The sequence below is a fragment of the Crocodylus porosus genome, unplaced genomic scaffold, assembly GCF_001723895.1.
Source record: "Crocodylus porosus isolate Cpor-Errol unplaced genomic scaffold, CroPor_comp1, whole genome shotgun sequence".
In the NCBI taxonomy this organism is placed as follows: Eukaryota; Metazoa; Chordata; order Crocodylia; family Crocodylidae; genus Crocodylus; species Crocodylus porosus.
In genome coordinates, this window is record NW_017728907.1 from 38,308,890 (window position 1) to 38,333,688 (window position 24,799).

A 24,799-nucleotide genomic window follows, 5' to 3' on the forward strand; every position below is an offset into this window, starting at 1 on the left:
CAATATACAGTAGTTTGGATCATACTGTAAATGTTTCTTGTGAAGTTCAGCAAGTACTTTTGCCCATAAAGGCACTAAGATCAGAGCCTTTCCAGTGGTTGCCATTTTCCTCATGACTGTTGTCCCTGAGAAGCTGCAGACCTTAGTCATTTTATAGTCTGTATTGTAGGTTATTAGGAGCACTTTATATATTGGCTGACTGTGCAGCTCTGCTGTACCTAATAGGTTTTTGGGTTAGGTGTCTTAATATAGTTGACCTTATTATAGATTAGCATCTTCCTTTTATGGCAGTGAAGGTCTGCTTTACACTATTTTAGTACAAGCCATAGTATGGTTCTTTTCCTGTACTCAGTCATTCTTTCTTATGAAGATGTACATGAATCTGATGCAAAGAAAAGTGCTGTTTGTAAAGGAACTGACTGTTGTGTGGGTTTGAGATGGTCACGAAATATGAACAAACTGCGCACTAAAAAATAGTTTATCTTAAAAAACCAGGACAATTCTGTCTCATCTCCACAGCTTCTAGCCTATTTTAGCTGAAGTTTGCATATATTTTCACCTTGCAAATATGTTGCGTTTAAATTATTTACTGTTGATAAGAGTTATGTGCATGAGGTAGAATATGCATCTTCAGCAGTCTATATCCATATTGAATCTATTTATATGTTTTACAAAAAACACATACTTGGCACAAAAAAGGCTTGAGTTGTACTGATCAAGGAGTAAGAACAGATACAGGTTTTATACTTTTGTTGACTGAATGCATGGATAAGCGAAAAAAATGCTGGGCCAGTGGCTTAAACATCGGATTTGGAATAATGAGAACTTGGGTTTTATTCCTAGCTCTAGACCTCAAGGCCCTGCTATACATTCAAATTAAAGCTGGATAGAAACCATATTTAGAATTGTTACACATTTTCAAGCACTACCTTTGTAGTTGGTTGGCTCTTTTTATAGCTGGATAGTCATTTTTATCGTGTGATAATTACTTTGCATGTGTGGCTGGTTTAAATTTATTGCACGATTAACCAGTTAATTGTTTGATACTTTGTACTTATGGCTAGTCTTACTTTGCACATATGACAGGTTTAAATTTATTGTGTGCTTAACCAGTTAATTGCCTAATACACGTAACATGTAGCAGGGGACATTAGCTTCAGCTTGTGTTCAAAACAGGGGTTGCTAATACAAGTCACTGTGCTGGAGTTCTGTGAGTCCTTAATTTAGCACAGGACATAACAGCTGTGTGGAGCTAAGGGTGTGCTTAAGTCTTATTTGACATCAAGTTTAATTTCAATTTGTTTTTCTGAATTGGGGTTAAATGTTTAGAAATTCTCAAATGGGAAGCACTGTATTAGAACAGTCTCTTCCACGAGGTATCCTTTTCACTTGAAACTAGCAATGCTTGAAAATTTATCCTCAAGAAATGTTTGCCTCCAAAGCAGTTGTTGGTGGAGCATCTTAAGTATAGACCAATTGGATATTTTAATCCATGCTTCTTTTCTTTCCTTCCTAGGATGTGAGGCTCTGCTCCAGGATGAACGAGTGCCACTATGATAAACGTATGGACTTTTTTTACAACATGAGCAACACTGATACAGCAGATGAGTGGTCAGGAACAAAGCTAGTTATTGTTTTATGTTTTGGGACATTCTTCTGTCTCTTTATTTTTATTTCAAATTCAATGGTCATAGCAGCTGTGGTCAGAAACAAAAGGTTTCATTTCCCCTTCTACTATCTGCTCGCTAATTTAGCTGCTGCAGACTTTTTTGCTGGCATTGCATATGTGTTCTTGATGTTCAACACTGGTCCAGTGTCAAAAACCTTAACTGTTAACAGGTGGTTTTTACGTCAGGGGCTTCTGGACACCAGCCTGACAGCTTCTCTGGTGAATTTATTGGTCATAGCTGTTGAGCGGTACATGTCAATCATGCGGATGAGGATCCACAGTAACCTGACAAAGAAGAGAGTCACCTTTTTAATCTTTTTAATCTGGGCCATTGCTATTTTTATGGGTTCTGTGCCTACTTTGGGTTGGAACTGTCTTTGTGATATCTCAGCCTGTTCTTCCTTGGCTCCGATTTATAGCAGAAGCTACCTGATATTCTGGACAGTCTCGAATTTAGTTGTTTTCTTCATTATGGTAGTGGTTTACATAAGAATATATATGTATGTCCAGAGGAAAACTAACGTCTTATCTCCACACACTAGTGGATCCATCAGCCGTAGAAGGACACCAATGAAACTTATGAAGACAGTCATGGCTGTTTTAGGTAAGCAGATATATAAGAACTGGGAATGCCAATTAAGTTAGCTTTGCACCTCTTTAATACTGAAATCCCCAAACTTGCTCCCTGATTTTAGTATGATATAGCTTTCATTACCCTATGGAAATATAGTGTGTACACAGAAGTGCAGGTAGCCATGAGTTTACACAAAGTGCCATGAGTTAGCGCTCCATGTTTTCCACCCTCTGCTGCCCCAGCTCCAGGGTCAGCAGCCCGTGTCACTGTCAGGATGCCTGCATGGGGGCTAGGGGGAGAAGGGAACACCCCTGCCTCATGGACCTGGGCTCCCCCCAAGACCCCAGCCAGGGGTCCCCCATGTGTGACAGGGGGAGCTCCCTCCTTTCCCTCCCTTAGGGAGGAGACAGGGGTTTTCTGTCTCTCTGTGACAGCCCCAGGGGTGGCACTGGGCTAGTGTTCCCCTGCAGGAGCATCAGCCCAGCCCCACAAAGCTGCATGAGATGCAGGCAGAATGGACTCAAATTAACCCTCACAGGGAACCTGTACACAGATTCCCTGAGGCACTCAGCCTTAGAGTGCACCTGTCTGATACGTCATTACATGAGGGTTAAATTTTTCTCACAATTGACTGTTTTAAAAGCACTCTGAAGCAGTGAATGTTTGTTACATTATGACTGTAGAGCACTTTCAGGGGCCTCATCACGTGAAAAATATAACTTCAGTAAGTGCCTACAAAGCATGAAGCCAGGCAAGATGGTATCTCTTCATACATTTTCGTTGTAGGTAGATTTTGTCTTTGTTTTTCTGTCAAAGGCTAGGAGCCTGTGGCCCTGGATAGGTATGTTGTTGTTTGTTTGTTTTTCTTGAAAATTTGCAGCATTCAGCAGTGCACCAAATACTGCATCTCCAAAAAGTCTTGCTGTGTATATGTTCTGTCCTCATTAAGTGCAACTTAATATGACTTGTTTCCAAAGTATGATGAGTTTCAGTGTATGATGAACTTGACAGTCTGTGAAATTTGTGTAGCCAAGAGGCAAGATCACTGAAAGGTGATCTGGAGGGAACTTCCAGAGTTGTGTATACACCACTATTTCTAGGAATGCCTTTCTCAAAATAAGTGGGATCTTTATTTTGATTTTACTACTTCTCAAAGCCCAGATAGGGCAAGAAGTTGTATGGAACCACACCCAGCAACTTGCTGCTTTTTAAAAGTCGAGGATGGTTTTTGATATTCATTGTCCATTTGTGATGAGAAGAAAGTGTGACCTAGTGGACAGAGGGGCAGAGTAGTAGATTGTGATTTTGGGGGGATCTGGGTTTTATTCCCAGATGGCTCTTTCATTGGGCAAATTCTTTCTGCCCCCCTGCCTCCGGACTATCTGTCTCTCTTCCTTGATTCTCCATTAAAGTATGATAATAGTGACCTCCTTTAAGTGCTTTGAGATCTGCTCAGGAAAAGTGCTAGCTAGGAGCTGCCGTGATGGTGGTGAAGGCCCTGAGTTAGTAGTGACATATAATGAAATCCTGCATCCTAAGATTGTCTGCCCTAAAGATTCAAGAGTCATATGTAGAGATTTGAGCAGACTGCGACCATAATTCAGCCAGAGATTCCTTTGTTGCCTGATGACGCCAGCTGGCTTTTTTACAATTAGTATACTACTGTTGTACATTTGGATTAAGTGTTACATGCAGCTGCCCTTATACAGCATTACAGGCATAAGCATTCATCAGCTACTTAGAATGCTGGTTTTGACAAGTGTAGGCCCAGGTTATGGGGGTTTTTATGCACTATTTCAAAGGAACCTCCATGACCTGCACCCAATATTAGCTTTGGTTGTCACCTACTAACCAAATTAACTTTGTACATGAATAGTTTCCCCCTATATAAGGCTTTCTACCCTACTTCTACAGAGTAACAATGTTCTTTAATCCTTTTTTATTCAACAGTGAATCAGACCAAAAAAGTGACCCAAAATTTGAGAAATACAAACAGAAGTTTCTTTGGATATCTTAGTTTTTCAACTCCTCCCAGCAACTAGCTGCTTTTTGAGGGAGGGTGATTTTTGGCCCTGGATTGCCTCCGAAGTTCTGCCTCCATCCCCTGTGTATTCTTCCCTCCCTGCTTTCCAATATCCAGTTCTGGTCCTACATCTGCCCGACCCCCATCAACCATCTCAGTTCCGCCTTTCCAGTGTTGGAAGTTTTGCACTTGTAAAAGATCAGGGTTCAGGGCTGCAATTCAGGGCTGCTGACCCTCGTGTAGCCTTCACTTATGTCCCTAAGAGACCTTGCCCTAGTGGAAGAGTGGTGCTGTCCAGAAGTGAAAGGGCAGGAGTCTCAGTAAGCTGTGAGTTGCTCTGACGGAGATTTCTGCTGCATAGGGGCAAATTCCCAGCCATTTTTCCATATCTGTTATGTGATGCTCCGTTTTTTGCAGCTCATACAGTGCAATATGGCCAAAGACTCTAGCCCTGGGTATAACACATTTCAAACTGCTGTAAATGCCATTGTCCATTAACTTGGCCCATACCTTAGATGCTGAAAGTTTATTACCTCATAATTTGGGAACAAAAGGCTTTGAGTACTGTGAAACATCCCTTTTTTCTAATTTAATTTGTTTAGGTCTTTTCCTGTAAATAGAATGAATATTTTATACTTACTTAGCAGCTCAGGTCCTCCTTTATTTCTGTATAATTAAATCATAGCCAGATGATTAAAATAAGAAACCGGAAGTTAAAGTTAATCCATATGAGAAGTGAAGCACACTTTTTAACTGTAAAAGTGATCAGTCATTGGAAACTATAATGGGAAATATAAAGGGAAAGACATCTATTAATGTCTTTTATTTAAAGAATGGATAGCTTCTGGAAGATGGACATTAGTTAAACATTGTGTTAGGTTCAGTGCAGGACTAACTGAGTGAAATTCTAAAATGGATACCTTATAGGAGGTTAAACTGGTAATATAATAGCCTCTTCTAGCCCTAAAATCTGCATATGGCTTTGTTTGGGGCAGGTATAGTAAAGACTGCAAAGTGCAAGTGCTGTCCTTATGGAGGTGAAGTGTGACCTTCCAGAAGGAGACTGAACAACATTTATGCTAGTGAAAGTCAGCTGTGTTTTATTTCACTGGACTGTCATCAGTGAGTAGACAGGTATCCTGCTCCCAGAATTCAAAGTTGCAGACACAAGCTTTGCTATAAGTGTTCAGAAACACTAACTATAAAATACCAGGACCCTGTCCATCCTTCTTTAGTAGCTGGGGGAGATAAGATTTATTGGTCCAACAATGAATAGTTCCTTTCATAACCTCCCAGTGTATGTAAAGGAATTTAGTGCATTTGTCCTGCAGCAGTTAATAAAAGAAGGACTGGCTTTGTTGTGACACAGCTTTTCTGTGCTACTTAACTCTGAGATAGCAGTGCTGTGGGGGAGGTGTGTGTTTCTAGCCGAAGAAGTTTACAAACTAAGTACAATTATCTTTCTAATGCTATGCCCAAGGGCACTGTTTACACAGTCTGGTATCTTTTTTGCTCAAGGACCAGTGGTATCATAATGGATGCTCTTTGTTTGTAAATACCATGGATTATGCATATGTAGAATTAAACTTAACTAGCACCTGACTTCAACAGTAGACCTGGACCTTCAAAGCAGTCATTGAAATGCAATTACTATTACTTCAGATTATTTCAATATATGTCAATAGTCCTTTCTAATGTAGATTATGAAAATTACTAATATATATTGACATCATAATAATGCTGTGAATGGCTTGTGTTTAAGCTTCAAAAAAGAACGTTGTCCTTATGATAACTCTGAACTATACATTGAATGACAGTGCCTGTTATGCACAGATAACTCTATGGAGAACGTTTTTATCAGAACAATACTCAGTGTGTACTTGGGATCACTGTTGGTTTTCCAACTTTAATCAAATTGGTAACATTAGATTAAAACAGGGCTGCCCAGGTGGTGGCTGCATGTGACACTTGAGGGTTATGTTGTGTCCCCTAGGCTCCTGCCCAGCTGCCACTCTCCTCAGTGCTCTGGCTGCAAGAGTCAGAGTCTCTAGGCTGCTCCCCACTCTAGGTCTTGCAGTGTGGTATGGCCAGGGGAGCTGAGAGGGAGCCTGGAGCCACATGGGCACGGGCTGCAGAAGTAGCCAGGGAGCATACATGCAGGCGTGGGTGTATATTACAGCTATGAAGGGGTCAGGGCCTGTGTGCACACACAGTGCAGCAGAGGAATTGTAGATGTGAGGTGCAGTGGGCTGGGTGGGGAGCACATCTATGCAGTGTGCAGTCTGGGGGGGCCTGTAGCTTGCCTTGGTGCAGCCTCCACTGGTGCAACCTGGGGAGCATTTGGCTCCCAGTAGAGTGACCAGACATCCCTAATTGGGCAGTCCTGCAATGGGATACACAAGTCCTGGTCCTGGGCTACACAACTCCAGGACAGCATTTGTCCTGGATTCACAGTGTCGGGCAGGGATCCATGGGAAATGGCAGGTTTCCCCTTGCAGTCTGGCAGCATTCCAGCCTGCAGGGGGATGCCAGGAGAGGGACGCAGGGGGTACCATGTGCACATGCATGCCCACACACATGCACGTGGCCAGGAAAGAGCTGGGCAGCCTGGAGAGCATCTCCCTGCAGGTAAGTCTATGGATGGGGAGGGGACATGGGGAGCAGATCCAGGTCCCCATGGTGAGGGAGGGAGTGTGGCAGGGCTGGGTTTGCTGCCCAACCAGGGCAGTACATGGGGCTGGAGCATGGAGAGGAACAGAGCCACAGGTGGCTCATCCAAGGGGCAGGGACATAGGGGGATATATGCCTCTGCAAGATTTGTGCATGGGGCAGGGGTGAATGCAGGCTGCCTGCTGTGGACTCAGGGCTGCCCAAACTGCTGCCTTGCCCCTGGGGACCCCTTGCACCTGGCAGCAGCAGGGGTAGTGGAGGTGTGGAGTTGTGCCTCCTGCTGCTGCAGCTTGCATCCACCCCCGACCCCGCTCTGCTCTACTCTGCTAAGAAGGTGGGCATATATCGCTCCTTCCCCATTTGAAAAGGTGGTCACCCTAGCTCTTAGCCACTTAGAGGTTGGACAGCCCTGGTTTAAAACTTTAAAGATGGTCTGTATGAGCTAAACTACTGGGGAGAAACTTCATCAATTGCTTTCTCACTGCAGCTCCCAACTGGACAGTGCTGGTTTATTCCTGCCTACGTTGGAAACAGCTGGTTACTTGGTCATGAGGTCTTTGATTGGGTTACTGGAAACTACAAGTATGAATGGCTTTCCTTTCCATAGGATACATGTACAGATGGAAGTATCCAACCTTCAGAATAAAGGGAAGGGGAAACTTTCCCATCATCATTTTTCACTGAATATTTAGAGTAAGGCTTTGATCTTATGCTGAGATCCTAAAGATACAGAGGTCATTCTTTTGTTGCTCTTGGCTTATCATGCCAATCTTTAGATGATCCACATGGTCATTGTGAAAAAGGCAAAATGACAATATCTGGCACCTCTACATATATAGTACCTGTTAATCAAGTGCTTCAGAAATGGTAAGCAATTAAACCTCAGGCCTTTGGGTTTAAGGTAAGAGGAAGGTGGTAAAGAAATATGTGTGCATGTATGGCTTTTTTGTGCAATCTCATGTTTTTTCCAAGGCTTGCTCGTTCATTGTTAGCATTTCCTCCTTCCTTGCTTTTCCATCTCTCATGCTGTAGTTCATTGGGAAAGCTGGCGTGATTTGCTGGGTCTAATTTTGCTCATGAAAGTAAGACCTCAGTGATTTATGGGAGCAGGATTAAGTCTTGTTTGCTCTGGGACTCATGTACAGTGAAACTCAACCTAGAAAACCCTCCTATTTGGAAGGAAAAAACCAGTGCTATAAGGTTCTGAATCAAGTGCCAAATATGATGCTTAAATGTGCAGCTGACTGTAATTACCTACTGCTTCTAAACGACAAAAAACAAAATGCTCAGAATAAGCAGTATTTTTTCTGAGCATTTCTACCTAGTCAGAGTGGTAAATTTCTTTCTGGGATTTCTTGTGCAAGTATACATGGAATGAAGAGACCTGTCATTTATACTGGTGTTCCCATAAAATCACACTAAATTCAGTGGAGTTGTGCCAGATCCTGAAATGAAGACTTTGGTTCTTGATGCCATCGGTGCACTGTGCAGCACACAGCAAAGATTCACAGCCAGATTCTTCCCAGCTCAGAATTACTGCTTGCTACAAGGCTTGGGGAAAGGGGCAAAGGTGTCTGGCTGACTTCCTCTCCCAGTCTTCAGTTGGGCAAGCATTGTTCATTCATAGTCAATAGGGAGGAAGGAAGGTTCAGTGAACAGGGGTAGGGACTGAAACTTGGAAAACAAGGGTTCAATTCCTGGCTCTGCCTCTTATGTCATGCCTGACCTTGGTTATATCACTTTAAACTTATTTTACCTTAGTAAATGGCAAATGATGATTTTCTACTCCTCAGAAGTGATGTGAGATTAAAAATCTATTAACTGTGAAATGCTCAGGTAGTGTGGTGATGAAGGCCATTTAAACAGGAAGGTAGGTAAATAAAGAGACTAGCATAGTCTGTAGTATGAGGCCCCCAAGGGTCAGAAAAGAGATAGTGTAACATCTATTTAATCTGTCTTGATTCTAGGTAAATCCATTCCTGTCTCTAGTCTTCATTATTTATGTAAAAAAAATGTAGCTTACCATTCTACTGAATCCTGTTTCTCTGGGAGTAGGGAAAAATTAAGCTTGGTTTTCTGAGCACCAAGACATAAGTGGGTGAGGGGAGTAGATAAGCTTCATACTTAATTTTCTGTAGCTAAGAGCACTCCCAAGATCTGGCCCTACTGCCATCCATTTGTACTAGTAAGGGAAAGCCTTTGACGCTATTGTACTTTTCTAGCCCCGCATGGAGCTATCCCTTTCCTTCCTTTCTTGTGTCTGTGTCGTGACAAGGTATTTAGCAGGATTTGCAGATTCTTTGGAATCTGATGGGCTGTCCCTGAAATCCCAGGAAGGCAGCACACACATTTTAGATATTATTTTATGTCTGTTTCACTGATCACTTCAGCACATTCAGCTCCCATTGAAATAAACATCAAATTGACATTAACCTGCCTGGGAATAAGATTAGAGGATGACGGAGGAAAAAGGCATCATCATACAGATACCTTAATAGTGAGCGTGCTTCACTGAACTTTAAAACATTGCTTGATATCAGTACTTAAACTTTCATTTAAAAAGCTGTTTGCTAAGAAATATTTTGTCAAAAATATTTTGAGGCTGCTCTGCAGTACAAGTATGCATTCTTGCTGAGGCAGGCAGGCAGGCTATTAACTATGCTGTGCAAAAAGTTTCAGAAACTAACTGCATTTTCCAATTGTTTGTGTTTGTCAAATAACTTGCTAAATTGATCTTTAAGAACACTGCTTACAGAAATAGAGCAGTGCTGTGCATTTAAGCTTTCATACCTGATTTTTAGCTACAAGCAGTTATTTTTAATGCTGTGGGTATTCTGGCCTTTGTGAGGAAGGGGGAGGGAGGAGGGGTTCTTTTTTTCCCTTTTTTAAAATTTTTTTATTTCAGAAAATGTTCTGGAAGAGACAAATGCCTGACACAGCCTTAACTAGAAAAGCATAAATACTCATACAGTATTTGCCTATGTAGTGTCTTTATAATTTTTTTTTTTCTGAATGAAGCTCCTACATTTCTTATTGTTCTTCCTGATATGTTACATTACCTAGAAAGCCAGATTATTATTCCATCAATGCTGCATTTGTTGTTGGATAGCACACATTACTTCAGTTAGGTGCACTGTAGTAGCTTGAGGCAGTTCTTACTGAAGTCCATAGCAAGATAGCCGTTGACTAATGAGAGTGTATTTCTTACGAACAGAGTTTTATTTTGTGGTGGGGAAGTCTCCAGGCATATCTGAATTGCATGTAAAAACCTACCTGCTTTTCATGTCTTCTAGTATTTTTTTTTCTTTTCATAACTGGGCTTGCTAATTGTAGCGCTGCTTGTGGTTTTAAACAAGGATTTTTTTATGTGGAGGTCCTCCTGTCCTGTTCAACCCTGTGGTAAGATCACAGTGCTGTGTGTATGACATCACAGTGTTGCTATGCAGTGATGCCTCCAAGATGCTTTGGTGTAGCATGAAACATAAGCCGAAGGAAAAGTTGGGTTGCCAGTATTGGCATCCGGCAGGGATGTGGGGTGAAATTCCTCTCAGCTGTGTGGAAGAGTGCCAAAGAATAGAGGATGTACAGAGGGAGGCTGGCTGGTAGTCGTGGATGCCACTGGCATGCTGCTCCCTCTCTTTGCTTCCCCTCTCTGGTTTAAAGGGAAGCTTGCATCTGGACTGTCTCTGTATTACCTTGTCTGCTGAAAGGAATTCCTGTGTGATCCTACAGTGTATGCTGGAATAGTCTAGGTGTTGGACTGGTTGAGTAGGGGGTGAGTCTGCAGTGGTTTGAAGAGCCCATCTCTTTTGCCTTACCCCTGGCAGGTTTGCATCTCATAGGTTTGTATCACACCCTTGTAGAATCTTACCTGTTTCCTACTTGTCTGCTGGCTTCACCAGAGCACTTACAGTCCAGCGCTCACAAAAGCTGTCTGCTGCTGCTTCCTAATGCGTAGTGAAAATCCTGCTTGAAGAGGAAAAGAGTCAACCTCCCCATCCTGAGTCCTACTCCTCTCTCAGCTTGGATGCATTTTCTCTTTCTTGCAATGCCATATAAATCTTCCACTTCTAAGTCCAGATGCATGTCACATTTGAATTTGGACACTTCACCTTGCAACAAAATGTGGACATGTTTGTATTGCACTGGACCATTGAGAGGGCACTCTGCAAGGTAGAAGATGGACAACTGATCCTAAGTGTGTCAACCCATGAAGGATAGTGTAGGGGAGGGGGAATTCAGTCTCTGATATAGTGTTTTTCTTGCTGAGCCCCTTGGAAGGATATGGATTTTGCACTTTTACCTTCTGTTTTTAATATTTTTATTATAAAGCTTTAGAAAAGTAAAAGAAAAAATCTCTCCCCACCCTGCCATCTAACTGTGATGTCAGCATGAACACATTTTTCTTTTAAAGCACACTACCTGGATTCCACTCATGTCTTTGATTAGCTTTCCCCATGTATGGAAAGCCCTCAGGGGTGGGGGGACACTTCCACTGCAGTCTAGTCTCCTGTCCAGTGTGGGGTGTCACGTCTTAGCCTATGCCACTACATGGGCCCTTGTACCCAGGATATGGTTTTAGTTTCCTATTTAAGAGTAAAGGCTTAGGAAGAGTTCATATTTCTGTGCTGTTTATGATCAGTCATTGTTCAGTGGTTAAGCTGTTCATCTCAGTGGTTCCCACAGTGTGAGATGTTTTTTGTGGCCGGGTGGGTGCATGTGCTTTAATTTGGGACCAGTCTGATACTTTGCTGTTACTTGAGGAAGGGTAAGAGGAGTTGTTTTAATTGGGGGTAAATGGTGTCATCTGGCTGAGCTTAATTTAGTTGACCAAGCTGGCAGGGACACATGGTAAGTCCATGCTTCAGTCAGGGGATGACAGCAACTCCTGGAGATGAACTGAAGCAATTTTAAACTAGTTAACTTGGGTGCTGGTAAAAGTATCATTGTGGCAGCACTGGATTCCAGGCATGTCAGTACATGATTTTTCTGTTCATTCAGGTGAAATTCAAGTAGTGGATTATCCTAGTTTGCCATTGTTTTAGTGATACATGTCTGATCAAGACGTTAAGGGTTTTTACTTTGAACAAGTTACTTGTCCTTCCATTTCAATCAAAAATGCACCTGTGGTTAAGGCAGCTAAAACTGAGTGCAATTCCCTTTGCCTAAACAGACTGTAGATGATAGAATCTCTATATACAGAGTGCTTTATGGCATAGGACAAGTGTAAGCCTCAAAAAATACAAATCTTCTAGATTTAGGGGAACTCAGTTGGGGGTGATTAAAATCTACAGGAAAATTATCTGAAGTGTAGTGGAGGAAGATCCTGAAGTGACCTGAGAACAATGCGATCCATTGTTGATCTTTCATATTGTAGGTAGTCATCTTACTTGCCCTGGCACCCAAACCTTTTAATTCCAATTGAGAAGTTTAAAAAAAGGTTTTGCGTAAGGCAGGATATACTTCATGTTATGAGAGCCTGTGCAGTGAAAATCATAGGAACAGACCCATATAAGCCATAGCTTAGTCTCCATATTTTAAGTAATGTTTTGACTGCTGTGTTTCATAAAGCAAAAATAGAAAAAATGCTAGAAAGGGAATCTGTTTGGGCAGAACCCTTTGAGAGTTCCTTGTTAAGAATAGGGTGTGAATCTTACCTTGTTTGTATGTGTGATTAAATGTATTTTTAGTGATGGCAGACCAAAGAAATGCTCCCTGGAAAGAGCTGCCCAGTAATTATGATAGTGTCCCTTACTATGTATTGCACAATAGGCTTTAATCCTTAGCTAGGTAAAATGCTTAGAGCCCCAGTTTTCCATAAGGGGAAGTGCAAGTGTTGTACACAGCACAGTGGATAGTAGAGAAGTGTCTTACAAATGTCATTGTGACATCCGGTACTTGCTATTGAACTCTTCACAGTTTTGCCTGCATTTCCTGGAGTTTTTCATTGCTTAGCTTGCCCAAAGCCTAGATGACAGGCCTTTTTAATATGGTGATTGGGACAATGTTCCGTTCTTATTGACTTGGGCTCTATACACTCTGAAATAAAGAGAATAAGTAATAAGATAAAAAATCTTTTTACACAGATACTGACATCTTGTACAGTGTTAACGTTTTGACAGTGAGTGCATTGGCATTCAACCAGTAACCTTTGATAACTTATAAAAGGCTTCACTGAGTACTCAGGTACTTGCAAAGAGTTGGTGTTAATGTCCTATACTGTTGTCATATATTCAAGGATCTATTCCAGTACCCACTGAGTCAACAGTTTTTCCATTGACTTCAGTGGGTTTGAGGTAAATCCTGGTGCAATTAATCTTTATGCTGTTCTTACAATTGTATACTCTTAATGAGAGTTGGTGTTGCAACTGTTTACACAACCTTCTGGAGCTGAACCAGTCTATCACGCAGAGTTGATTACAGGAGTTAATGTTTTGAGTTGAAGTTCTGGCACTGATGGTCTTGCTAAAAGATTTAACTATAAGACCCTGGCATCAACACTTGCAAATTACTGATACTAACCAATAATTTGTAAGTAACCTATGAAACTAATAGTGCTACAAAAATACTGACTGTAGCAACAGTTCGGTTAAATACTTAACTTAGGCAAGTAATGACTCTTAATCTTTCCATTCTATGGTATATTTCCTAAAAAAAGAATACAGATCTGTTGAATGAATTTTGTTCACTTGTTTAGTAGAGCAGTGTAGAATGGAAGGTAAACTATAAGCAAATTTTATAATCTAACCTACAAGTGGGTTCCATACTATTTTTACTATTTGCATTTTTTTTAGTAATTTGTAACATATACTGAAGTTTTTTAAATGCATTCTTAGGCAATCTTATTTTTTAGAGATCCCAAGCAAGCTTGGAAATGAAGGGGTACTAATTGTTTTTGAAATCTGTTCCTTCTATGACAAATGGTGGAGGGTAGCAATGGATTTATGGTGCAGTAAATGTAATGTTACTGTTTGAATCTTGACTCTTGTGTTTCCCATTTGTTGACATTAGCTGTACACTACACATCCTTCATATTATACTTACACAATTTATATATTGGAAAACCAGTGATATTATGAAAATGAAATTATTTTTAATATCAGAGCTGTTGAATGGCTCCGAAGACCACCAAGACAGTATTTTGACAGGGCTATGTAAATAATTGCTAAGATACTACTTTGCTGATTTTTAAAGCCCCCAAAGGAGAAAATGTGTCTTTATAAATGAGTGGAATTTCTTCAGCCTGTTGTCCACTTCGTGACTTTTTTTGTGCAGAGTTGTCATTTTCTATTTTTGTAAGTCAGACAGCAGTTGTGGCTTGTGGTAAGTTAGTATTATCATGAGCACAGCTGCTTTTCCGTGGACTCAGAAGCAAAGAATGACAGACCAATGTTGGGGGAGGAGAAGAAACAGGGCTGTTATCATGACCCTCCCTCTCTCCCTCCCTCTTGACCCATAAACTGTAGTCAGTCTGAAGATCTTGTCCATCTCCCCTGCACAAGATAGGTGGTACCCTTCCTCTTTTGGACAGGAGGGGGTTGACACATGGGTCTGATTTACATTACTGTACTGCCTCTTATTCTTGCATTTCTGTTCTTTCTTCATGTTGCCATTACCATATAAGCACCAACTCTGTGTGTGCTGTCAGAGCACCCACTGAAAAAAATGAGTGCTCAGTACCCAAAGAGCCACTTGCAGATGTTTAAAAAAAAAAACAAAAAACCAAACAACCCCCCCAAAACAAACAACCCCCCCCCCGCTTTACCAGAAGTAGTACTGCATTACTTCAATCAGGCTCTTCAGTGTCTGTAAAGATCAGGCACTTCAGCAGGGCTTTTTTGGCACTTCTGTTAGATAAAAGCACCAAAAAAGCCGCACTAAAGTGCCCAATCTTTAAAGATGCTGCAGAACTGGGTTGAAGTAAAGTGCTACGTCTTTTGGGTGTACACAGGTCTCAGCATGGGAATGCACTGAGTTAAAAGTAAACTACCATGGTTTTGTTTTGGTTTTTTACATCTGCAAGTACCCACCAGCAAAAAACGTAGTCATTGCCTATGGCCATTACTTTTCTTTTTTGTTGAGCATTTTTTCTGCATCACCCCTCACTTCATTCTGATACCTATTTTTTAGAGCATAAAACAGGTGGAAGGAAGTAGATGTGGCTTCTTCACTTTTTCACCAAGCGGCTCTCATCTCCACTGGTCCTACTGCTCACATCTCACCCCTCTAACTGGGGGTCCTTCCATTCTTATCTTCTTCCATGAAGAACCATGTGTGCCTGCTCCTACTCCCAATCTTGGCACTTCGACTGCCAAACAGGCACAACATGATGGTGTCTTCTTTGCATATCTCTTCTGTTTTCCTGTTCCCTTCAAAACAATAATCCCTCATTCACGCACTTTTCTCTTTCTCGAGCATTTTCTCTTTTTTCATTCCTCACTGTTGTTTCCCTTCTTTTCCCCCTAGTTACTTCTATCTCTTGCTTTAAACCTCTTCTCTTTTTTCTTCTACTTCTTTCCCTTCAAAACTTGATTCTTTCTCTCTCAGCCTCATCTCTAAACTGGCCCTCAGGTGCCTTTTTCTCAAAACTCCCCTCATTTTCAAAGCTTTTACCTCTGATTTACTTTTGCTATCCCTTCTGTAGAGAAACTAGATGCACAAACTCCCTGTTGGCTCAGTGGCTGGCTGATCCCTCTGCCTCATGCTTTCAGTACTGAGGAGCTGAAGAGATGGGGAGGAACTTGGTGTGTAACCCTTCCTCTGAAGGGAAGATCCCGTTAGCCATAGAAACCCAAAAGACTAGGCAGTGGAGAGAGAGGGCAGATTATTGCCAGATTGAGCCAGTGTCAGAAAGTGCTGGTGGATGATACTGTACAAAGGCACTGTACCTGGGTGGATGGGTCATGTTGAACTTGTTTGTATTTAAATCCTGATAGAAGAGTTGCCATCTTACCAAAGCACTGGTTTCCTAGACTCAGTTATATTTATTCCAAACAATTCTTTGCCCCCATTTCTTTATAGCGAGCAGTTTTTTGTTGTAATTGCCTGATACAGCTTTCATCTGACACTTTGCTTCCTAATTTCTGCCTTTTGTAACCTTCCAAGTCCTAACCTACTAAATCATGAGAGTTGTTTTTTCAGAGAAATTACTGCCAGATGTAATTTTGCTACTGAGATCACCTTTTCTTCTCTATTTACAATTTGGTGTGTATATTGTTAACAACCCTGATGTTTTTGGAGGATACCAAATATGCTTGCATGCCCAAAGCCAGAATTTATCAAAGTCTGCAATACTTACCCTTTTTTCTTTTCCTAGGTGCATTTGTTGTCTGTTGGACTCCTGGGCTAGTAGTTTTGCTTCTTGATGGTCTGAACTGCACTCATTGTGGGGTTCAGCATGTGAAAAGATGGTTCCTTCTTTTGGCCTTGCTCAACTCCGTTATGAACCCAATAATCTATTCTTATAAAGATGAAGAGATGTCAACCACAATGAGAAGGATGATCTGCTGCACTTCTGATGATAAAAGTCAGGATAGATGCTCTTCAAGGATTCCTTCAACTGTTCTCACCAGAAGCACAGATGCCACTGGTCATTACATTGAAGACGGCATTATTCACGGGACCATCAGTGGCAAAGGAAACTCATGAGCTACACAAGGATATACTTAGCTGGGAGATGGGGGTGGGGGGAAAGGGAGGAGGGAAAAGGTCTCTTGTAACGGGAAATCACTGACCGATTAAAGTTATTCAAGAATATATTCGCTCTGTTCCAAAGCAAAACTCTATCCACAGTGTTAACAAAAGACCTTGTAAATAATTACCTGATGGAAAAATACATTGTATTGAAGAAAAAACTTTCTGTGCCATAAAAAAGTACATGAGATTGTTTTCTCTGTAAGAGGAATAAACATATTGAGACTCTCTCTGCATGGAAACAAAATCCTAACAATAGAATGGAACCTTCCTTATTAAATGCAGGCTGGAAGAATTATCCTGTGAAACAATGCTGTTTTGGCACTCTGAGGTTATACTTTGAATAGTTGCTTAGCTTCTCCAGAGAACACTGTTGGAGTTGATAGGCAGAAATGTGACTTTTATATGCATTTTTTGGTTACAAAATCCACATATTAATTCATACATGTCTTTTCCCTCCACCCCCCACAATACAATTCCTCTGTGTGTGAGAGAGAATCTGTCCTCATCATGAGTTGTGAGAACAGGTTGTGGAGAATGGTAACAAAAGCACAGGCCACTGCCATTTGAGTGCAAGGGAAGTCCCAACTGTTTGGTGGGCCAACCGCTGCAAGGAGGCATGATGATCACACACAGATGTATTCAAAATGAAATGGGAGGAAATATCTGAATATAGATTTCAGTTTCCAACTTCTAAAGGGGTTTATTAAACAGAAACAATGTGATCAGAGCCCTTCAAAATATCAAATGAACATAACTCTTTAAAAGGTTGTCATGCATTGGAAAGAATATGAGCAATTTGCACAGACTGTGTTAAAATTTATTCAGGACCAGATTAAATCATCTGACTGAGGAGGAGGATCTTTGGAAGATTCCTGAGGAAGAGGCCATGTAAATGCAGATAAGGACCTTAATAACAGATCCATATCAAATTTATGACTAATCAAATTTAAATTGTGGAATAATTTCTATTCTCTGGCTTTTAAAGTTGCTATAATACCTGAGGACTGTGTGTTTTATAAATCAGAGATATATTTAAAGCTCTAGGCCAACATTTTCCAAAGTGATCTCTAATTATGGGATCTGACTTTGAAGCATGTTGGACCTGATTTCAGAAATATGTACCCTCTGGTATCTATTAATTTTTAATGGGAGTTTAACGTGCTGAGCACTATAGCAAATCAAGTTCAAAGTATCTTAAGCTTGGCAATCAAAATCAGAAGTGGTTCTTGTAGACTTTATTGTTGGCTTTTACAAAAGAATGCCAACTGTATATAATGCAATATTGAAAGATGTAATATTGGTATAACGTGAGGGTTGGCAGCCTATGGCCCATAGGCCAGATCTGGCCCATGAATTGGCCTGCAGACATGCATGCATTGGGACGTCAGCAGATGGGGGAATCAGTTGTGGTGGCAAAGGGAGCAATGGCTAGGTCAAAAACAGCAACCAATGGCATGCTGTGTTTTGATGCCCCAGTCCTGTCTGGTCAGTCAGGTGGTCTGTCTGTCCGTCCCCTTTCCCCTTCCCACCCCCTCATGCCTCCTCACTGTATCTGCTGCTTGTCTTACTACCAACGTTATCCTTGGCACCAGTTGATGTCTGTAGTAATTGGCAGCGAGGATAAGGAAGGTAAGAAGAAAGCAGACCTCAGCACAGAACAGGAAGGGCTGAGGGATCAACAAGCAGCTTGAGTAGAGCAGGACAGAGAAGGGGCACAGGGGGCAAACCTTATTAGTTGTGTCTCTGGCAACAGTTGTCCTTCAGAATGAGCTATGCTAACTTGGCTCACCACACTTGAGAGGTCACCAACCCCTCGTGTACTATACTGACTTCAGAATCAGAACTCATTTCAGAGGTGATATCTTTTATTAGGCCAACTAAATATTCCTTTTGCCACCTACAACCTGTATCCCTGAAATATTGACTTTATTATATTCTTTTTTTGGTTCCATCTGTGCTGTCTGTGGACTATACTGAAGAAAGTGAGGCTCGAATTTGGCTCAGAAGTTACAGTTAATTTTATATAGGATATTGAATTTTTTTTGTAATAGACCCTAATCCTGCAAAACCTGTTGTGTCTGGGTAGTCCTTACTCACTGTGACTAAGCTGAGGCAGGAGTTGGAGGTGTGGACCCCAACATTTCAAGGTAAATATTATGTTTGTATATGACTTGCTGACAAGGTTTACACTTGTACTTTTGCCATTTGGGAATTCAGTGTTTTTGTGCAAAAACTACTTTGGTGTGGTATGTTTGAAGACTTGTAAAGCAGTGTTTTTAGAGGCAATGGTATAATACACAAGATACAGATGTTAACCTTCTTGCTGTGCATGGTTTGTATTAACTAGGCTGAAGCTTATATACAAAGCTACCAAAAAATAAAATGTTCCTTTTAAAATGAAATATGTTTATATGTTTTATTTCATGTTTGGTTAACTCTGAAATATGACTTGGCTCTACAGTAGCTACAGCAGAAATGACCCCTGTTAGTATTTTCTGTTTCTTTAGATCCTTCAAATGAATTCCTACCTCTGCATAACCACAGGTGATCTTTCCATTCTGCTTAATACAATTGCCATATTAATAAAAAGGGTCTCTAATCATAATTGGGTCAGGACTAATGAGAATTCAGATTAAGACCCAGAACATCTGCCTAAGCAGAGTAAACCTACATAGAAAAGTAGGAGCCTCTTATAGCTTCTATCTGTTTTTCTATTTAGAAATATGAGGAGTTGGCCCTCTAAACAGCCCTGATTTCTTGGAAACTTTTTTCTGCCTTTCCTATGTAAGTAGGAATAGCTTTATAGACTTGGTGGGAGAATGGGCTTCATTAATTTGTGTAGCATCTAGCAAAATGCAGAATCATATTCTGGTCGCACTCAAAACAAAAAGAAATAATTCATCTCAGGCCATGCCTTGGAGGCGGTTCTACAGTTATATTTTCATTCCCCTAAGTGAGAGAAAATGGTTTGCAACTTAATCAAGAACTGTCTTAGCTGTATATCATACTTTCCATTATAGTATTGCATGTCTGGAGATCTGCTGTTGTTTGATTTTATTACTGTAAGTTATATACATTAACTTTTCTTCAACAGTAAATTGGTGTTATACAGAATGAAATTAACTTGTTCCTTTTAGCTTCCCAAATACTTTGCAGTAGGACAATATAGGTTGTTCAAGGGCAATGTATTAAAGTAGTCTCTGCACCCAAGGAATGAGGACTTTTGGAAAGGGAAAATTTTGAGTGTTTTTCATTTCATACTGGAATTTAAAGGACTTCCCAAAGAGATAACAGTGGTTGTTACAGTTAAGTCCACATCTACTTTTATAACAGTGTGCACTCCTGAATGTGTCAGCCGTGTTCTACCTACCTATAGAGTGAAACTCATCCTATTGGGAAAGGCTTTGGAAGAATCTCCTTGCCATGGAAACCCTAATTCTCCATCATGGGATGAAGGAAAAGTACAGCCAGCATGACTATGTGGGGGTAGCCCCCTCCTGCTGCACAAATTCAGCAGCCCAGAAAGGCAGAAGAATGGAAGAGTAGATTTACCAATGTATTCATGAACACAGGGGCACAGACAGAAGTTAAGTTTTCCACGCAATCAGCCCTCTGAAAGCACTCTACAGCTGTGCTGTGATACGTGCGTAGCAGCAGAAAAGGTTCTTTGGGTAAATCTGATTGAGTGCCTTTAATGTGGCTGATCGTGTGACAAATTAGCCCTCATCAGATGAAGGTACTCCATTTTAGAGCACCATAGGGAACTTGTGTTCTCTAGGATTAATTTGTTGCATGATTGGGGCTGGAGTGATGCATCCCAGCCCTGCCCCCCGGGCTGCCACCAGGAAAGGATGGGGGAGAAGGGAACAAGCTGTGGGTTGTGGTTTGCCTGGCCTGAGCTAGAGAGAAGGCAGGTGGTTTGGAGCCCCCTGGCTCACAGCCTCTCCCTAAGTCTTCCTTCTCCACCCCCAAACTCAGACCAGGCAAACCCCAGCTGGCAGCTCACTCCCTTTCCCCTTCCTTCCTGCTGACAGTCCCAAAGCTTGGAGGGGGGCAGGGCTCAGGGAGAGGGACAGCTCCTCAGCTGCAGGAAGGCTTCTCAGGCTCCTGCAGGCAGGCTTGATCCCTGCCTCCAACACAACAGGTGAATGTCCATTGGGTTAGGGAGGGCACTTTAACTTTATGTAAAGTACCATGAGTTAGAGCAGGGGCCTGCATGTCTGTCTGCTCAGCAGGAGCTGTACTGATAGTCTGCAGCCTGCATTAGGCCAGGGGTCTCTTCTCTGCTTAGTTCCCACGTGAAGTCTGTAGGTCATGGTTCTCACAGATGCCTTTCAAAGGATGATTACTAAAATCCAGGATTATAATGACCTCCAGTAAGAGAACAAAGGGGTCTTCTTTAAGTGATAAGATCTTGAATAAGCAAGTATAGCAAGTGATGCTTAGTAATATAGTGGGGTTTTCCTCTAATAGGATGTGAATTGTCAATTGAACCTGAGTAGTGCTGACTGAGCACTTGTCAAGAGCAACCAAGTTAATCAACCTGAGTGACTGGAGCATAGTGCTTTTACTTACCAGTATGCTGTACCTTACTGCTATTGACTTCCCCGAGATTTTAATCTTTGAAGCTTATGGTATTAAAAACTGGTGAAATACAGTTAGTAGTTCCCTTGCCTCATCTTTGTGTCCCAGGTATTTACATGTGTACTAAGTGCTATTTGAAATATGTGCTATCTGACTAGTGTGGAATACATAGTACCTTCAATTTTATCTGATTAAATGGGAAAGGTGGAAAAAACATTACCAGTTTGTTCATACAACTACTATTTATCAAGAAAAACATTTGCTACTGTGACTGTTCTTTTGCATTGATGAGAATGTGCAGGATAGTGTTTGCAGGACTGAACCCTTGGGACTCAGGCAGAAACAATCATGGATGTAACGAGTCACGTTCATAATAGCTGAAACGCTTCCAAGTGAAATGCACTTAAAATGCTTTAGCAAGGAAACAATTAACCCAGGGGGCACACACATGACCCATGCCATTCCTGCTGGAATGCTTCGAAGTGCTGCGACTTCTTCTTGTACCCGCTGGTGGACACTAGAGGAGGCTGTAGCAATCTCTGCAGCTCTGCTCTTACGTCCCTCTCCCTTCTTTCCTGCTCATGGGAACACAACAATAGAGTGGAGGGGAGAGTGGAGACAGGTTTGGTTGGAGGAGAGCTTCCAAAACTCTCAGATCTCTCCTCTCCCCCTTGGATTTGGGGTAGGAAAGATTGGGGCTGGAGGGTCCAGCTGTGGTGCTGGCATGGCACCAGGGGTCTGGCAGGGATGAGGGGGTTAGAGGTAAGTTTCGTTTCTGCCCCAGCTCTCTGCTTCCATGTGCTGTCCTCGTGCACACATAACTGAAAGTGAAACACTCCTAACTAGTACTTCATTTTAACAACTTCTGTTTTGGAGCATTTCAAAGGGCTTGTATGTACATACAGCTGGACCTCTGAAACATTCCAAACTGATAGGTGTGTTCACACTTAAAACTGTCTTGAACTGTAGCTGTTACTTCAGTTACATGTCTTAGGTGCATAACAGCATCCCCTGTCTCTATAGTGTCTGAATGCAACAGAAATATCTAACATAGTTAAATCTGACAGATTTTCTGGGAGGTAGGAAAAAACTATTAACCCGCTTTTTGGCAGCTGAGGAAAGAGAGGTGGACTTGCCACGGGAAGCCTGTAATGGAGCAGGGTCTCCTGTTTCCTTTTGTAGTATCCTATATACTGGAACCATCCTTCTTTTTACATATCCCTGGAAATTTGTGGCCTACATTTTCTGACAAATGTAGTAACATGTTCATGCACATTACTAGGCAGGAGTAAAATGTGCAAGCTTAGTAGAGATAGACCAAATCTACATCGCTGGAGGAGTCCTATTTATGTTTCCTGACTCCTTTTTTTAATTTTAATTAATCATTTGTAACTTTGACTTAATAGAGCTGGGCTTTTGGTATGTAACTTCTTTGGGATTCTGTGTGCAGGAATCTGAGACTCTAGATTCCACCCTCGTTGTAGTTTTGTAATAATTCCGTGATGCACAGAGATGATTTTCTATATCCCTCAAACTGAAAAGTGAGTTGTCAGGCAGATGGTTGCTTTTTGGAATTCTTAAACCCTGGGAATGTTATACCCACCATGAAAATGCACATTTCTCCAAGAAAAAGTTAGTCCTCCTTGAAATAGGTAACTAGGTCATGCTGAGCTGTTTTTTTCAAGGTCTTTTGGAAGATAAAGGATGCGGATAGCATTATGCTTTGATCTATTTTTCAAATCATCCTCCTTATCTTTTAAATAGTAATTGGTCCCTGGGTTGCTTCTTTATCTCTTTATGTTGTGGAGATTTTCCACTACATCAGGCAAAACAGCATCTCCTCTCTCTTGGTTTTTTTTTTTTTTTTTTTTTTTAAGCTGTTCCAGGCATTCTACTTCTTCCAAACCTCACATGAGCTATTGTAATTGTTTCCTGTGTATACTTCAATACATCTTTCAATAGTGTATTAAAGCTGATCCCATGTACTGAAATAGATGACTTCTCAGATCCATCTGATATGTTTATCCAAGTAGTCTGGCTAGGAACTAACTTGCATGCTTCTGCTGTCTGGCATGACTTCATTGCAACATCAGCATGTGCAATGAAATGGACAGCAAAACAAAGAATGTGTTAATTTCTTGTTGCCTCCCAGTGTGCATCACTGCTGTTCATTATATTTTAGGTCTACTTTAAATTACTATCCCCTTGTAGGTATGAGCTTGGGCCTATATCCACAGGAGGCATAGTTTAAACACACAGATATGAACTCCCAGGGGCCTACCCCTAAATGGTTCTCAACCTTTTTTGTACCAGGACCCACTTGTAAACGTTGATGGCTAGTCTTGACCCAGTGCTCCTCACTCCCAACCTGCTGCCCCCACCCCCAGCCCTCAGGCCCCTAGTGTGTGGGGCAGGGGTGTGTGCGTGTGTGGGGTATGGTGGGCCCCAAGCAGCCCCTTGCAGGCTGGAACTCTGCCAAACTGCAAGGGAAAAGCCGCGGTTTCCCACATTTTTCTCCTTCAAAAGAGAATCCATTTTTAAACTTTGTTCACAACTGTCACGGCGTGGGGACCTAGGAGCGGCCGTGATCTCTCTAACGCCCCTCTGCCGTGCCAAGTAGACGATCCAGCACCCTCATTCTCGCCCACCACGTCTTTGATGTTGTCTAATTTTATAAGGGAGGCTGCCTTTTGTCCCCTTGGACACGGTGCTATGTTTATCCTGTCCTCTGTTCTGTATACCCCAGCCTTATGGGCTATACGTGCCTCCAACCTCCCCTGTAGCACACCCCAAGCCTCCAAGATGTACCGGACGTTGACTGGTCAGTTTCCTTTCTGCACCCTGACTGGCACCCCTGGGGCTTGTCATGCAACCGGCACCCCTCACTGGCACCTTGAGAGGGCTAGTGAGTAGAGGGGTACCAGTCGAGCCTGCTCAACATGCTTGCCTCTTCCTGGGGCTTTCCTAGTAAGCTCGCCCCTTTCCTGGGGCTTTCCCAATATGCTCGCCCACCCTGGGGCCTTGCTCGTGCTTCTCACACTGCCTGCCCGCACTGGGGCCTTGCTCCCGTGCTACCTGCGGTCAGGGCTCAGGTGGCCGTAGCCATGCCTGGCCCCCTGACCCTCCTTAGGGGTCTTACACCCTGCTCAGGCTTTACTCCCAATGCTGCCCCACTGGGCTGGGGTCAGGACACCCCACTAGCTCCTCCCAATGTCACCCATACTGGGCTGGGGTCGGGACACCCCAAAACACAGTGCCACTCTCCAGTGCACAAACTGCTGTGCCCTCCCAGGGCAGCAGGAACCTCCCACACTACTGGGGAGCTCCCCCGAGGCCTCCTCCAACCCCTACAGCCTCACCCGGTCCTCCAGTGTTACACAAACAACCAAAGAGAAACAAAGCCATGCGCCAACCGGCTATAATGCAAGATAAGCCTCCTGGCTATAGTACAAACTCCACGCCATGCTGGCTCTTCATCATACCTCCTTTAGGGTTCTCTCTACCCCATATCCACAGCGCTCCTGCTCCTGCTCCTGCTCCTGCTCCTGCTCCTGCTCCTGCTCCTGCTCCTGCTCCTGCTCCT

At 42.3% G+C, this 24,799-nt stretch overlaps 1 protein-coding gene and 1 long non-coding RNA gene across 2 annotated transcripts in view; both read left to right on the forward strand.

Moving 5' to 3' along the window:
- The first annotated feature begins 1,492 nt into the window (after positions 1 to 1,492).
- On the forward strand, positions 1,493 to 19,034 carry LPAR3 (lysophosphatidic acid receptor 3). The gene is made up of 2 exons (XM_019531175.1): positions 1,493 to 2,273; positions 16,253 to 19,034. The coding sequence occupies exons 1-2, from the start codon at positions 1,538 to 1,540 to the stop codon at positions 16,582 to 16,584; spliced, it is 1,068 nt and encodes a 355-aa protein (XP_019386720.1). The 5' UTR covers positions 1,493 to 1,537; the 3' UTR covers positions 16,585 to 19,034.
- A 2,852-nt stretch (positions 19,035 to 21,886) lies between these two features.
- LOC109307339 overlaps positions 21,887 to 24,799 on the forward strand; it is a 14,992-nt gene continuing 12,079 nt past the window's right edge. The window contains exon 1 of the long non-coding RNA XR_002100239.1: positions 21,887 to 21,898. This is a non-coding gene — a long non-coding RNA (uncharacterized LOC109307339). The remainder of the gene's footprint in view (positions 21,899 to 24,799) is intronic.

Bases quoted from the DNA above. Each gene is read 5' to 3' on its own strand.
- LPAR3 (XM_019531175.1), top strand. From the start codon at position 1,538: ATGAACGAGTGCCACTATGATAAACGTATGGACTTTTTTTACAACATG. The intron at 2,274-16,252 runs GTAAGCAGATAT...TTCTTTTCCTAG, and splicing joins GACAGTCATGGCTGTTTTAG to GTGCATTTGTTGTCTGTTGG.